At 37.9% G+C, this 17259-nt stretch overlaps 1 protein-coding gene across 1 annotated transcript in view; it reads left to right on the plus strand.

Moving 5' to 3' along the window:
* OVCH1 (ovochymase 1) overlaps window positions 1-16303 on the plus strand; it is a 49291-nt gene extending 32988 nt beyond the window's left edge. The window contains exons 18-23 of the mRNA XM_035027824.1: window positions 5639-5795; window positions 6106-6207; window positions 9486-9710; window positions 14016-14141; window positions 15291-15426; window positions 16134-16303. Coding sequence (XP_034883715.1) covers window positions 5639-5795; window positions 6106-6207; window positions 9486-9710; window positions 14016-14141; window positions 15291-15426; window positions 16134-16281 — 894 coding nt within the window. The 3' untranslated portion in view covers window positions 16282-16303. The remainder of the gene's footprint in view (window positions 1-5638; window positions 5796-6105; window positions 6208-9485; window positions 9711-14015; window positions 14142-15290; window positions 15427-16133) is intronic.
* The last annotated feature ends 956 nt before the right edge of the window (window positions 16304-17259 follow it).

Here is a 17259-nt window from a genome sequence, read left to right on the forward strand (position 1 = left end):
CTGGGTGTTAATCTAGGTAGAAGTCCTTCCATGTGAACATGTGAGGAGAGGAGGGAGGTCCCCTCTTAACACTGAGTATCTGTTTATGGTGGTTAAACCCTTCCCTGGTGTCAAGCACTAATCAAATTCTGTTTTCTTTATTTGAATTTGCATTCCCCAGAAGCTGACCTTGAGACAAAGATTCAAGTACAATGGTCTGCTTAGGAAGTGCAGACATCACTGGTAGGGAAGTCAGGAGGGTGGTCTAGGGAAGGGAAGGCAGGAAATGCAAGATGTGCTATGAAGTCAGCTACCACAGTCGGGGGACTGAGCTGAATCTGGCAGCAATGCAAAATATATGCAACGTATTTGTCCCATCCCAGGGGTGAGGGAGCTGGGATATTTATATACTACTTCCCCAAAGTCATGGTTCGAGGGCTACTGGAGGGGAGGGGTCTGTTGGTCCCTTTGCACTTTCCACTCTTCTGGTGTGCCTCGTGGATGGGGTGGAGGAGGGGAAGAGCCCTCAGGCACAGAGCCAGGATGTGGCCTGGAAGACTTGAGGAATCTAGGAAGGGCGCTCACACCATCTGCTAAAGGACATAAGTGCTATACTATAAATATCAAATAGAAAAGTGCTCTGAATTAATGTGGTCATTCCTCCCCTTTTGAGGGATGGTTTTTCTCTCTGCTTCGAATCAAGGAAATCACAAATGGCTCTGTTGTCTCTGTCATGTTTGACAGCATCTGATATTAAGGGAACACCTTACTGTGTATGAAGAGAGCAGAGGAGAATTAGGGAAGGAATTAGGTCCATGACAGAGGTGTGATCTTGGTGAGCATTTATTTCAGCTACATCCCTTGCAGCATGACCAAATTTGCTGCCCATACAAAGGGAGGAAAATAGGAGTTGAGATTCTGGCTAATAAATGTGTCTAGCTAAAGAATACTGAATTACTAACAAGGTGACTTCAGAAACTTTGATAAAGTGGACTCTAGTATTTCTATCCGGTAGTTGATTTCTACCCTCCTTTGTGTGCTCAGAAGTAATGGACCTGCTAATGTAATTTCTCACCCAGGAAGGTGAAGTAGAATGTTGGAATGAAGAGATGGAGTTTCAGAGATGCAGTACAGAATCCTATGCTGCTTTGCTCACAACACATCCTAGATTGTTTTTAAAATGTCAAATTCTTTGACCTACAGGGTGATCTCTGTCTTCCCAGAGTAGTGTATGTCCTGTTCGTGCTGACTTTTGCAATCTATTTCATACTTCTCTTGCTTATATATTTCAGCCACAATGATTATTTTCTCACCATACAAGTCACTACATCCTGCCTAATTTGGGGCCTTAGCCCAGATATCAATTCTGCATAAAATGTTATTCCTCCTGGCTTTAGAAAACCCAGCTCCTTCTCGTCTTTCATGTATCAGATCAAGTGTTATTGAAACTACATACACTTACAGAAGCATGTAAGCACACACAACTACCTCACTTTATTCTCTGCTTTTCGCTCTAAATATTTTCTTTAGAGCTATTATCACCATCTAATTTGTTTATACTTTGTCTTGCTCAAAATGCCTAGCTCACAGTAGGCACTGAATAATTCTTTAAAAATAAATAGGTACCATTTGCTTATTGACTATTTACCACATGCTAGGCCCTGTGATAGACCCTGACAATAGTAGATGAATTAGACAGGCTGTCTCTGAATCATGAAATGTTTGTAATTGCAAGAAAAATTCTTTATTTGGTACGTGTTCATAATGAATAAGTAATTTAAAGAAAAAACAAACCTGACTTGACACATCAGACCACTTACGAACTGGAAAGAGGTCTTAAAGTATAACCTTATTTCATATGGGAAAAAAAAATAGGCCCAGAGAAAATGTTAATTGTTCTACATTACAGACAAGGGAATCTATCTCCCTATTCCCACTTCAGGATTTCTTCTGTGAAATTCTTCATATAAAATAAACAGCCACATCAAATATATTATAAGCTCAGTTTATTTTATCAGAAGACAAAGGATTTAGTTTGATTCTAAGTACATTTCTGTCAAAGAAAAAAGGGGCTGATTGAAAATCAGAAAGGCTACTTTAAAAGGCAAATCCTATGCTTTAAGGCTTTTTTTTTTTAATTTTTTTTTTTAAAGATTTTATTTATTTATTTGAGAGAGAGAGAATGAGATAGAGCATGAGAGGGGGGAGGGTCAGAGGGAGAAGCAGACTCCCTGCTGAGCAGGGAGGCCGATGCAGGACTCGATCCTGGGACTCCAGGATCATGACCTGAGCCGAAGGCAGTCGCTTAACCAACTGAGCCACCCAGGCGCCCAAGGCTTTTTTTAAACAGGCTTATTGAACTATAATTGACATATAACATTGTGTAAGTTTCAGATGTACAGTGTAATGATTTGGTGCACTTGTATATTGTGAAATGCTTACCACAGTAGAGTTAGTCAACACCTCCATCACCTCATATAATTACCATTTCTTTCTTGTGCTAAGAGCACTTAAGATTACTTTCTTAGCAACTTTTAAATATCTAATATAGTATTGTTGACCATAGTAACTATGTTGTACATTAGATCCCCAGAATTGTCCACGTTATAACTGGAAATTTGTACCTTTTGACCAAGATCTCCCCCATTTTCCCCACCCTCCCCCAGCCTCTGATAACTATCCTTCTACTCTGTTTCTTTGAGTTCAGCTTTTTTAGATTCCATGAATAAGTGATATCCTACAATATTTGTCTTTTGCTGTCTGACTTTTCACTTAGCACAATGTCCTCAAGACCATCCATGTTGTCGCAAATGGAAGGATTCTTTTTATTCTCATGGCTGAGTAATATATATTCGCCATATTTTTTATCCATTCATCCCGTGGCAGAAAAAATAGGTTGTTTTCATATCTCTGCTATAGTGAATAAAGCTGCAATGTATGGGAGTGCAGATACCTCTTTGATAACCTGTTTTTATTCCCTTTGGGTATATACCCAGAATTGGATCAAATAGTAGTCAATTTTTAATTTTTTAAGGAACGTTTATTTTATTTTCCATAGTGATGCACCAGTTTACATTCCTACCAACAGTGCAAAAGGGTTCCCCTTTTTCCACATTCCTTGCCAACATTTTTTATGTCTTTCTGATACCTATTCTAACAAGTGTGAAGTGGTATCTCGTTATAGTTTTGATTTGTATTTCCCTGATGATCAGTGAAGTTGAGCATCTTTTCATGTACCTGTTACCCATCTGTATGTCTTCTTTGGAAAAATGTCTATTCAGATCCTCTGCCCATTTTTTAGGTTGCATCATTTTTGTTATCGATTTGTATGAATTGTTTATATATTTTGGATATTAACCCTTTATCAGATATGTGGTTTGCAAACATTTTCTCCCATCCCATAGGTTGCCTTTCCATTTTGCTGATTGTTTCTTATGATGTGTAGAAGCATTTTAGTTTCATGTAGTTCCGCTTAATTGATTCTTTTGTTGCTTGTGCTTTTGGTTTCATATCCCTCCCCCCCAAAAAAATTGTTGCCAAGACCAATCAATGTCAAGGAGCTTTTTCCCTGTTTTCTTTTTTTCCCCCCTGTGTTTTCTTCTAGGAGTTCTACAGTTTGTAGCCTTATATTTAAACCTTTAATCCGTTTCAAGTTAATTTTTTTTGTGAGTGTTATGAAATAGGGTTCAATTCCATTCTTCTGCTTATGGTTGTCCAGTTTTCCCAACATCATTTGTTGAAGAGATTATCCTTTCCCCATTGAGTATTCTTTGCTCCTTTGTCAAATATTAGTTGACTGTATATGTGAGGGTTTTTCTGGGCTCATGATTCTAGCCCTGTTGTCTATGTGTCTGTTTTTATGCCAGTACCATGCTGTGTTGACTATTATTAGATTTGTAACATATTTTGAAATCAGGAAATGTGATGCCTCCAGCTTTGTTCTTTCTCAGGATTGCTTTGGCTATTTAGGGTCTTTGGGGGGCCCTTATGAATTTTAGGACTGTTTTTCCTATTTCTATGAAAAATGCAATTGGAATTTTGAAATGGACTGCATTGAATCTATAGGTGGCTTTGTGGAGTATGGACACAATATTGATTCTTTTGATCTGTGAACATCGGATTATGTTTTCCATTTGTGTCTTCATCAATTTCTTTCATCAAAGTCTTACAGTTTTTAGTGTAGAGATCATTCACCTTTTTGGTTAACTTTATTCCTAAGTATTTTATTTTTTGGTGCTTTTGTATATAGGATTGTTTTCTTTATTTTTTATTCTTTTTTTCAAGTTTTTATCTAAATTCCAGTTAACCTACAGTGTGATATTAGTATCGGGTATAAAATTTAGTGATTCATTACTTACATACAACACCTGTGCTCATCACAAGTGCCTTCCTTAATCCTGTTTATTTCTTTTTCATATATTTTTTGTTAGTGTATAGAGACACAACTGGCTTCTGTATGTTTGCTTTGTATCCTGAAGCTTAACAGTACTCATTGATTAGTTCTAATAACTTATTTGTTTTGTTTTTAGTTCTAACAGTTTTTTGATGGAATCTTTAGGATTTTCTTAGACCATATCATCTACAAATAAAGACAGTTTTATTTCTCCCTTCTTGATTTACTACTCCTTCTTTCTTTTTATTTCTTTTTCTTGCCTGATTGCCCTGGCTAAGACTTCCAATACTATATTGAATAGGAATGGTGAGAGTGGGCACCCTTGTTTTGTTTCTGATCTTACTGGAAAAGCTTTCAACTTGTCACTATTGAGTATGATGTTAGCTATGGGTTTGTTAGATATGACCTTTCTTATGTTGAGATATGTTCTGTCTATATCCAATTTGTTAAGAGTTTTTATCATGAAAGGATGCTGCACTTTGTCAAATACATTTACTATTCAGATAATATGATTTTTAAACTTTCATTCCATTAGTGTGGTATATCACATTCATTGATCTGTGTATGTTGAACTATCCTTGTATCACTGGAATAAATCCCACTTGATCATAGTGTATGATCCTTTTAATGTGCTGTTGAATTCAGTTTGCTAGTATTTTGTTGAGGATTTTTGCATCTATGTTCATCAGGGATATTGGCCTCTAGTTTTCTTTTCTTGTGGTGTCCTTATTTGGCTTTTGTATCAGGGTAATTATGACCTTATCTAATGAGTTTTAGAGTGTTCCCTCCTCTTCAGTTTTTGGGAAGAGTTTGAGGAATGAAGTTAATTCTTTAAATGTTTAGTAGAATTCACCAGTGAAGCCATCTGGTCCTGAGCTTTTCTTTATTGAGATGTTTTTGAATAGTGATTCAATCTCCTTGCTCATATTGGTCTGTTCTGATTTTCTATTTCCTCATGATTTGGTCTTGGTAATTTGTATGTTTCTAGGAATTTATCTATTTCTTCCAGGTTATCCAATTTTTTGGTGTATAATTATTCATAGTAGTCTAATGATTCTTTGTATTTCTGTGGTATCAGTTGTAATATCTTTGTGATTTTATTTATTTGAGTTTAAGTACTCTAAGGTATATGAATTGACAAAGTATTAATATTTTTAAATTAAAGAAGTGTGTTATGAATAAATTATTGATTATTCCTGTTCCAAAATTGAAAGCAGGAGCTCTGATTAAAGTAAATTTTTAGAACACATTTTCTTGGTCTTTCAGGGAGACTCTGGTGGCTCATTAGTATGTAGACATGAAACTGGTCCCTTTGTCCTGTATGGCATTGCTGGCTGGGGAGCTGGCTGTGCCCAGCCAAGGAAGCCGGGTGTATTTGCCAAGGCGAGTGTCTTCTTGGACTGGATCCAATCCAAAATCAAAGGTAAATATTTTTCAGATATTATTATTCTTAGAGTAGGTTTGCGAGAAGTGAGTGTGGTAGAAATCAGCATTATGAAAGAAAAAAAACATAGGGTAGTATTTCATTTATTTTAGTTTCTAAAACATTAAAAGGCACATTAAAATTCTGTAAGAATATGTTCTCCCTTGGGCAGAGTGGGAGTAAAACTGACTTTTCCTGGGGCTCCTGTAATCCTAGATTTGCATTTTCTTTTGACAAAAGCTGTTTTGGTATAGACTACATTTTGTTTCGAGGTTTTCATCTTTATTTATTTTTAGTATGTTCTCTCCAGGTGCAGGTCCTGCTTCACTTCAGATAAATAATGAAAGCAAAACCTTACCAAGACAACAGTTGCCACCACCCCCACCCTCAACAGACAATGCATCTGGACCAGGTAATAGATGTTCATGTTATCCACTTAATGCAGCTAGTAAGAATTTATCAAAAAGCGTGGCACGTCTGGGTTCGCTAATTTTCTTTGGAACAGGATAAGCCCTGTGTTTTCATTCTGGCTGGTAGTTTAAACTGAAGAAGGAGAGTGTTGTTACTGTGACCGTCTGGGTTTCTTTTCTACCCCCACAGATATAGCCATTGTAGGTTAAAAAAAAAATCTTGTGGTTGTGAACAAATGCTTGAATTTTGAAGGAGTGCATAGAAAGAATTATTCTGACCTCTGATCCATTTATTCCTACATAAACAAAGGTCCTTAGATTTTCAGGTATCTCGCTAGGTGAGGACTCTGGATATGAGAGCGAACCACAATCAGCGTCAGTGTTAGTCACTCGTGATTCCCCCCCAAGTGTCAGTGTCTGTTTGCTAATGGGATTTTTATTTTTTGTTAAAATCAGACTGCAACTGGAGAATTAGAAGTCTGTAATAGACCTGTAGGGAGATGAAAGTTCTATGATGCCATCATTCTTGGTTTCCAGGTGGTCACAGTCTCTTCGTTCTCACCCATCTCTGCCCCCATCCACCCCACATACAGTCAAGGCCAGTAGACAACTAGAAAGAGGTGGGGGAAGATTGAAGAGGATACAAGAGACAGGGTGAATTGCTAGAGTGATGACCTTCAGTAGGAGAGAAGGGATGAGATCTTGTGCTCAGCAGGAGGGGTTGGTCTCAGAAAGGAGCAAAGTGCATATATCCATAGTTGCGGGATGGGAGGCAGAATATTTTTGCTGGCATATGGGTACATGTGGGGAAGGGAGTTTCTGGCAATTTTCTAGTTGCTTCTATGTACTTAGCGGATGAAGCAGGGTTGAGGAAGAGGGCTTGGGGGTTTTAAGAGAAAAAGAAAGTATGAAATAGTTCTCTAAAAAAGTGACAAAGTGCATGGACTAGTAAAATGTAGTAGGATTGCTGGGCAACATAAAAGCTTCTGAGATTAATGATCACGAATTTAGAGGGAGACTGACCAGTTAGCTTAGTTGTATGTATTCTTCTGGAGACACTGAGGGGTAGCACATAGTTGCAGAACAGATGGAAGGTAGATTCAATCAGAATGGGTTTTCCCAAGTATGCAAGATTATAAGGGTATTGAAAGCGTGTAAGAGGAAGGGATTAAAATGATCTATTATTGGAATTTAAGCTAGGAAAAGAGTGAATGAGGGTGAGAGATGAGTTAGGGACAAAGAACAGGTGGTTGGATAGATGAATAGCAAGTCTCAAAAGGTGAAAGGAGCATTGGAGGGAGCTGAGAAGATGGAAGATTGTGGATGGAGACAGCAGTGCTTGAAACAGAGCTATGGAAGGCTTGGTGTTATTGCTGGGGGCCAGGTCCTGAGGGGCTCACTGCGGGGGTGGGTGGCTGAAGTCGGGTGGAGAACAAGATCATTGGAAGGAAGTTGAGAAATTGAGAAGCCTCAGTGATGGGCTCATCATCTATATGGCTACTGAAATCAGCAGGATTTGTGGCAGAAATAGTGTTGGAGAAAATGACTGCTAAAATCTTCTAGGAATAAGAAGGGGTAATTCGGGGGCCATTTGTGGGTGGTATGGTCTGACAACATAAGAATCAAAGGGTCCTATTTAGAATAAAAGTGAATCTGGAATTGGGGTTGAGATGGAGCACAGACTTAGGCCCAAGATCCTAAAACCTAAGGATTTCGATGGTTTGAATTAAATGAACAATTTTAATTAGTGCATAAGTAAGTGAATTCATGTCAAGCACTTAAAATAGAGATGGCATGATAAATGACAATAGTCAAGTGGTGGCCCATAGTGACCAACTAATGTATTCATTGAATTGCTGTCCCATTCGGGCTATAATAAATGAACACCATTTTAATAGTGTAACTAGAGATGTTTCTCATTTGTGTATGTTCAGAAATACATGTGCATGCCAAAGACCTTTGCAAGTTTCACATGGGAAAGGGTATTTTGTTTTAATTCTGTGAATAATCTATAAGAGAAAATGTTGGGACTATCCTATCTTTAGCATCCACCCACTCCCATCACTGGCTTTTTACACATGAGAATTGTTAGCCCATTTATAAAAAGAAGTGACTGGTTGGGAGTTCATGACTTTACATGATTTGGTTCATTTTCTAGGCAGATTTGTCATAGAGGATTCATGGGGACAGGAAAAAAATGATTGAAAAGACATTTGGGCCCAGACTCACAATTTCAGTTGTTTTGAGCAAAGGAAGAACTTAATTCTCTTGTTTCATATGCTATCCCAGATTGGAGGGCACAGGGTGGGGGAAGATTAGAGATTGGGAAATCAGTTAGGTTACTGTTAAATCAAAGTAGATATATAAATATCTAAATTAGATTATAGTAGCCATCTAAATGAAAGAAAGAATTTACAAAGAGGTAACAGGACTAGGGAATTGAATAGAATCCTGAATTCTTACAACATTTCATCTCCCTTCTTCACCTTCTGCCACTCTTCATTTCTATTCTTCATGAAAGTATATTTATGTATGTGTCACCTGAGGTCGTTAATTGCTCTATGGCAAAGCATATATAATCATGTATTAATTCATACTCAGACATTAAAATGTGTTCATTTGAATACAGAGTATTTCAATTTGTAATTGCTCGGAGGATTTTTGTCGAGGGAATACACAGAGGGGAAGGAGGAAGAGTTGAGGGTGTAAGCTGAAGGAACAGCAGCTGACTGCAGGGCCAGTGGGCCAGAGAGCCCCTGGCATCTGAAGCTCTGCAGGTAGCCTTGCAGGTCCAAGGGTGCCTTTGGACTTCAGAGCAAGTGGAAGAAGTGCGAGACATTCAAATGTCTGCAGCTCATCCTCCTTTTTTTGATCTCAGTCACGAATTCCACGAATGTAATCATTTGTCCCAGCAAGATAAATGCTCAGTGAAATTAGTGAAGCTTTTAGGAACAGACCTTCAGTAGCATCTCAAAGAAGGAAGGAAATGAAAGCATGCGGGAAGTAGAGAGTGCATACCCACTGTGCATCTCCTAAGGCATTTAGAAGATTCAGTGAAAAGGAATTTTAAATAATGATAATTTAAATTCTACTCCTACAACCTCATTTCAAGAAAATAGGACACATTAAATGGGATGATCATTTTTACCCAAGGACATGTAACAGAGAGTAATAAAGTTTTAATTTTCTTCTTGCAAGCCTAAATTTTTCAAGTTTGTCATAGATCCACGCTTTGCTTTGTTCATGTTGGTCCCTGGTGTGTGTGTGCTCTGAATTGTAGGTTGTTACTCTGAGGTGGAACTAGAAGAACCCAGAGGCTTTTTCTCAACTCCAGGATATCCACTGGATTATAGAGGAGAACTGGAATGTTCTTGGGTGCTCAGAGTGTCCCCGAACAGTATGGCAAAATTGACGGTTGAGTACCTGTCACTGCCTTGGTCTCCTGTGTGTCCAGATTCAGTTATGACTATTTACGAAGAAAGCCATGATGAGAGAAGGGTGTCAGGTAATCCTTGCTGGCATTTCAACCCTGTGCTGGGAGCCTTTTCTGTATATGCTGCTTACAATCACGAGAGAGCTTGACTTGGGTACCACTATCACCAAAGTGTTGATTCATGTAATAGGCATGCCTTTCTTTTTTTTTTTTTTTTTTTTAAGGCACACTTAATATTTTCAAAACTTGAATTTACAAAACAGGTGTACTAGAGGTTGAGTGTGAGTGTGTGAGAGCTCAAGTTCTTCAAGCACACCAGAACCATGCCAGGATGCCCGAAATATATCCAATAGAGGAGTTAAGATGGTTAAAAATCAGATGCGGGGTGGGTGTTGGATTTTAAAATAAAGCAAAATATATTAAAGGCTTTTACAATGGAAGAATTAAAAATATTTGCTGATAACATGCCAGCGTGCGTGTGCTGGATTCGGGAGTATATGGAGGCCAGGGAGGTGCTCTTAAGGGAGAGATTGTGTTCTTGGGATAAATTATGAGATTAAAGCATTGAGTTAGAGGGCATAAACATTTATTTAAAGAATCTTTATAAATACTGTCTCATTTAGGGGCACCTGGGTGGCTCAGTTGGTTAAGCATCTGCCTTGTCATGATCCCAGGGTCCCGGGATTGAGTCCCGGGCTCCCTGCTCAGAGGGAAATCTGCTTCTCTGTCTGCCCCTCCACCTGCTCTCATGCTCTCTCTCTCTCTCTCTCTCTCTCTCTCAAATAAATAAAATCTTTTAAAAAAATACTGTCTCACTTAGACTATGGAACAAAGCTATTAATAATCTGGCTTATCCACTTTGTACATTTTTCTCCTGTGATCAGATGGCCTTCCCCATCCACTTTGATTAAAATAGCTCCAGATCTTCTTGTAGCTGGAATAAAATCAAAATCCCTAGCACGACCTTCGGTCTCCCTCCCTGACTCACATGATCAGGTGCTGTCATTCTCACCTCAGGGCCCTTGTCCCGCTCCTTGTCCTAGCTCTTCAGAGAGCTCCTTCCTGACCTGTCCCTCACCTCCCTCAAGGCTTGACTAGATGTCACCTTCTTAACGAGGCCTACCTTAATTGCTGTCAACTGCATCACCTCCTGCCTGGGTAGTTCTTTGTGCCTCCCCCTTTTCTTTAGCACTTACTATTTTCCAACATTATGATTTTTTTTCTTTCATGTTTGTGGTTTGTGTTTTCTCTATTGAATGTGAGCTTTTGGAGGGCTAAAACTTTCATCTCCTCATTTGAAGACTCTCCAGGGTCTAGAACAGTGTGTGAGACTTAGAAGGCACTCAGTGAGTGAGTGAATGAATGAATGATAGGTCACCTCCTCAAAGAGGACTTCTCAGTCTAAAATAGCACCATTCATTCCCTCCCAAAGTCCTTTTCATCATATTATGTGGATCATTTCACTTGTAGCCTTGATCTCTATTTGAAATCATCTTCTTTATTTACCTGCTAAAATAAAAGATTCATGAAAGCAGGATCTTGCTATTTTGTTCCTTACTGTATCTTCCCAAATTAGAATTATGCCTGGAGACATAGCATAATTTTTTTCACAAGTGTGTACTGATAAATTACTCTTCAGAAAAGCTGAATCAGTTTTCACTGCCATCAGCAAAAATGGGAGCCTCTTGCACCATGAGTGTAACTGAATAATATCAGTTTGACAGGCACTTTTACTTTTTTTTTTTTTAAAGATTTTATTTATTTATTTGAGACAGAGAGAATGAGAGACAGAGAGCATGAGAGGGAGGAGAGTCAGAGGGAGAAGCAGACTCCCTGCCGAGCAGGGAGCCCGATGCAGGACTCGATCCCGGGACTCCAGGATCATGACCTGAGTCAAAGGCAGTCGCCTAACCAACTGAGCCACCCAGGCGCCCCTACGTTTTTTAATCATTAATGATTTTTTTTTATTATGTTTGTTAGCTATTTGTATTTTTTATTTCTTGTCATTACCATCCATTTTCTGAGTATTTTTATTGGTTTATAAAAGCTGTTATACATATATTTTTCCTTTGTCATAAGTTGCAAGTATTTATTCATAAGGTTGTTATTTTCCTTTCATTTTTTTAAAAGATTTTATTTATTTATTTATTTATTTATTTGAGAGCGAGAGTGCTCGTGAGTGAGGGGCAAGGCAGAGAGGAAGGGAAAGGGAGAGAGAAAGGAGACTCCCCGCTGAGCATGGAGCTTGACACAGGGCTTGATTTCATGACCCTGAGATCATGACCTAAACCGAAACCAACAATCAGACACTTAACTGACTGAGCCACTCAGGCGCATCTTTAATTTTTATTATATGTTGATGTAAACATTTAAAAACTTGTTTAAATCTGTCTATAAACATCTTTGATCTTTGATTTATCTTCACTGCTTTTTAAATATTTACTGTTCAATCTGAGTTCAGAAAAAAATTTAATTATAAACTTCTTTAATCCTGCTGAAATGTTTTTTCTCATATGGTAAAGTGATGCTGTATCTTTTGCTTTAAGAAAAAAATGATTTTCTTTCCAACTTGTAGCACTGTATTATATACTAGATTCTCATCTAAAAAGAAACATTTTCTGGGAAAACTTACCTTTATCTTTATAACCTATTGAAAACCCATGCTTGGCGATGTTGTGGATTAACTGAAGAATCCCTATAATTTTCCAATGTAGCATTTATTTGATTTGAAATTGTCAGCTTGAACCTTGTAGAATGGTTCTATCTCTTCAGATGATAGCTAGCAGAACTGCAAGACTATAATGGAGGTATTACCCCTTATTCAAGCCAGATAGTAGTCTTCTATACTGTAAAATGCTATCTTTTTCCCTGTGGGAGCCAGCAGCTCACTCATTCAACAGCTGCATTGATCTATACTTGTTACAAGTAAGTATTTGATCAGTTTTCAAATAATATTTTGGGGTGCCTGGGTCAGTCATTAAGCATCTGCCTTCGGCTCAGGTCATGATCCCAGGGTCCTGGGATCGAGCCTCACATCGGGCTCCCTCTTTGATGGGAAGCCTGCTTCTCCCTTTCCCGCTCCCCCTGCTTGTGTTCCTGCTCTCGCTATCTCTCTCTCTCTGTCAAAAAATAAATAAAATCTTTAAAAAATAATAATATTTCAACAGCATTTACCCTAATGTGTTATGCCATCTAATATGTTTTGTTCTTTTCTCCTTCTCAGATATAATCTCTTCCTTTTCTTGCTCCACAAATACTTGTAAGGAGGATCTACTGGGGACTAGAGACCCAGTCTTCTTGTTTGTTGGGATTCAGTAGTGAGCAAAATGGACAAAAGAAATCCCTGCCCTTATCAAGCTTATATTCCACTGGGGAGTGGACACATAATAAGAAAATAAAATATGCAGTGTATTAGGTAGATGAGCTATGGGGAAAATGAAGTGGGAAGAAAGAGAAGAATCTGGGATGTAGGTGTCATACGGTCATATGCAGTATAACCAGCAAATGTCTTTCTGAGCAGGTGATATTTAAATAAATGTAGGATGATACTGACTTAGTAGTAGTAGAGGAGTTTGATCCTAAGAAGATCACAGGTTCTTTTTACACCTTCTTAATCAGCCCTCTGAATTGTTTTAGAATTATGGTTATAATTTTCCCTTTCAGCTTTGACTCAGGTCCTCAACCTAAAGCAATCAACAGAAGATTGACTATAGAGAAAGAATAAATTTTCAGATAGAAGTTTTTCCACCATAGATTTTTCATAGTGAGATATTTTTAATAAGTAGGTTACTTTACTAGAAGAAAAATGGCATATCAGCATCATTTTAAAGATGAAATCATTTACTTCCTACTGTCCTTCAAGGGATCAATAGGACATAGTAGACTATGATGAGTACTGGATTCATGGGCCTGGATTTAGATCCTGAGTCCCCACGCTACCAGTCTGACTTTGGGTGAGTCACTTGAGTTCTGGAGCCCTGTTTCCATCATTTTGCAGAGTGAAATAAATTCCTCCCTCATGGGTATAAACTTTTAACTAGTAGACAAGTCCTGGAGATCCAATGCACACTATAGTGAATATAGTCAACATTTGTATTATAATCATCAAACTTGCTGAGGGACTAGATCTTAATTATTTTCACTACAAAAAGAAATGGTAATTATGAGAGGTGATAGAAGCTAACTATCACTAGAATGGCAGTCCTATTACAATACATAAATGTATCAAATCAACATGGTGTACACTCTAAATTTATACAATGTTACATGTCAAATATATTTCACTAAAAATAATTGTTATACCTAAAGTAGAGAAACTGCTAAAACTTTTTTTTTTTTAATTCTTGTGTTTTACTAGATTTCATTTTTTAAACCTAGGTGAATTATGTGGAAGAGGGCTTTACCCAATGATTTTCATGAGCTCCGGACCGCTGGTGAGAGTGGCATTTCATTCCCTTGTGCAAGGTGCTTTGGGCATAAGTTATATTGTCTTTAGAGTCCAAGGTATGCTTCGTCCTTTTATAAACTCATAAAGTTAAAAATCAATGTTTTTCTTTTTAGAGCTGTTTCAAAACGTATACATTGTTTTGTAAGAAATGGTGTTTCCGTGGGGAGTTTATGTAGAAAGGAAAATCTATTTAAGGGATCTGAGATTGGTCAGATTCAAAAGAGAAACTGCTCAGTGGAGAGCTTGATTGACTTGTAAATCATCCAGAATTGTGATTTCTGGATGTGGCTCCGACATGTTGATTTCAAGACAACATTTTTTATTGTGATGTGATTTTATGCCACAGACGGCCTTTTCTATGGATTAATGTAAGAGTTCTAACTATTAGCTGGTTGACTAGTTATGGATAATTTATTATCTCTGTATTAGTTTTCTTTATAGTGATATTATAATAATAAAAGGTTAGAATGAGTTTTTAAGTTAAACTACACAAATATTAGATGCTACCATTGTAAATGTAAATGCTATGCAATTCAGACTTATCAGATTGCATTTTAGAACAAGTAATTAATAAGGCTTTTTATAAGATTTTATTTATTTATTTATCAGAGAGAGCACACAGCAGGGGGGAGCAGGCAGAGGGTGAAGCAGGCTCCCTGCTGAGCAAGCAGCCTGATGCAGGACTTGATCCCAGGACCCTGGGGTCATCATGACCTGAGCCAAAGGCAGACACTTAACCGACTGAGCCACCCAGGCGTTCCTTAATAAGGCTTTTTGACTTTCATAAGTATAGGTAACTAAAAGCTAATTTCTCTCCTTGGCACCAAAAAGCATTGCAGAGATATACTTGGGGAAAAAAGTTCAGTGAGTAATAAAGAGAAGCGTGCATATCATATGAAAGTGTTTTCCTAAAAAAACTGTAAGAATGTTGCTTTTAGATTAAGTTGTGCAGAGAACTGGCATTATCTGTAGTTTTTCCACATTATCTTCCGTCGACTTGAGGCTGTGCCAAAGACAATTCTGAGAGAAGTGCTGTTCTCTGTATCTTTGAATGATTCAGATAGAGACTTTTCAGTGAAAATAACCACTTCTGTTAACCTTTTTCTAAAACAGGGAGGGAAAGTGACTTCTCTGATAAAAGGCATATAATAAGCCTCTCAAAAATTAATTTTATTTTCATTGACTTTTTTTTTCTTTATTTTTAGGTCCAAAGGGCAGCAAAACTACCAAACTTCTCCAGAGTTCAAACCAAGAACAGACAGCCACTTGGGAGGATGTTATCCTGACTAAACCAGGAGGAATCATACAGATCCCAAGATACTCTCACAGAACCATTATGAGGTGAGGAAGGAATGTTTATTATGATGAAAGAAGTTTGTGAATGATCCCTTGACAAGCAGCAACCCTTGCTTCAGGCATTATTTTCCACCTCCTCTCCTTGAAGAATAGACTTTGAGGTGAATCCCTGGTCTGAGGCCTTCAGTATACAAAAACTGAATGTAAGATTGTCCCTGTTGATAAATTGTGTACTTCCTCCACAAAAGAGATCATTTATTAGGTAAAGTAGAAAGTCAGATCTCTATCAAACAGTTTTGGAGTTTGAAATAATGTATGTAGATGGTCTTCTGGCACATATTAGGTACTCAATTAATTGTTCTTGAATTGACAAAATAGAGAACTTTCCTCGAATTAAACAACAGAATAAATTTGAAGTGTGAAGTGAAAAGTGAAGATTTGTATAATATCAATCCTGAGTAGACTTATGTGATTTGAGGGAGTTTGGGGCAAATTCAGACAAATTGCCAACCAGAATTTAGAAGACTATGCGTGATTGACCAGCCATTCACCAGGACAGGTGAACTTAATTAAAACTCTTAACAAATTATTAGAAATGTTTAATTGTTACAATTTAAAGTAAAAAAATCTTTCACCCTAGCACAAAGAAGCAGATAGCGTCAATAACAGTGATGCATAATATTCTGAACGAAGTCAATCACAGTCTATGCTATTTGGAAATCATTCCGGACTTTCTTTTATCTGTGTTGTAGTTGCCACTGGAAGTTATCAGCCCCTTTACAGCACGTCATTCGCCTTGATATTATCAACTCCCAGATGAAGCCGACGCCCTTGGCCTGTCAGGGTCACATGTGGGTTTATGAAGGATTTGGATCAGGCAAAAAATTAATAGGTAACTAATATCCCATGAAGAACTATGCTCTTGATTTTTTTTTTTTTAAAGATTTTATTTATTTATTTGACAGAGAGACACAGTGAGAGAGGGAACACAAGCAGGGGGAGTGGGAGAGAGAGAAGCAGGCTTCCTGCGGAGCAGGGAGCCCGATGCGGGGCTCGATCCCAGGACCCTGGGATCATGACCTGAGCCGAAGGCAGACGCTTAATGACTGAGCCACCCAGGTGCCCCTGCTCTTGATTTTTTAATGAAATATTCCCAGATTGTTTTGCATTCAGTGTGACTTACAGATGATGTAAATTATGTGACACTGAAATAGCCTTACTATTTTTTAGATTTGTATTTGAGATTAAGCTAACACTCTCTCAGACTGAGTTAAAAACAATACCCAACTATGTGCTGCTTACTTGGGTTATACCTAGATTAAACTTGCCGAGAAATACTAAAAATAAAGAATGGATAAAGCAGTTTTAGACAAATGTAACACACAAAAAAATTGGGACTATAATATTAATCAGGCAAAATAATATCCACCAGAAAACGCATTAAATGGGCTAATTAATTAGATAGTAGCTGGAAACCTCATTACATTGACTTACATTGATTTTTATGAAAGAAAGAAAAATCCAGAGTTTTCCAGATGTGCCACAAACTCAGTAGTTCAACTCTGTCAAGATGAAGGTGTGGCAGTTCTCTTGGCCTTTCCCTAATGTTTCCATAATGGCTATTTCAGTTCTTGGCATTCCATAGAGGAAAAAGGAAGAAGGCACACAGAGAAGGAGTACACCATCGAGAAAACACATTTCCAAGAATCCTATAGCAGATTTCAGTCTCTTTGGCCCGACTGGGAAATGACTAAGGACAAAGCGAATGAAATGGGGCTTGAGCTGGCTGACCAATGTTACCCAATGTGATGTGATAATAGCAGTCCAGATGGAAACCTGATGGCGCTGGATCCAGATCTCAGTTCTACCACATAGTTA

The sequence above is a fragment of the Mirounga leonina genome, unplaced genomic scaffold (assembly GCF_011800145.1).
Source record: "Mirounga leonina isolate KUSES-001 unplaced genomic scaffold, KU_Mleo_1.0 Mir_201, whole genome shotgun sequence".
Classification (NCBI taxonomy): domain Eukaryota; kingdom Metazoa; phylum Chordata; class Mammalia; order Carnivora; family Phocidae; genus Mirounga; species Mirounga leonina.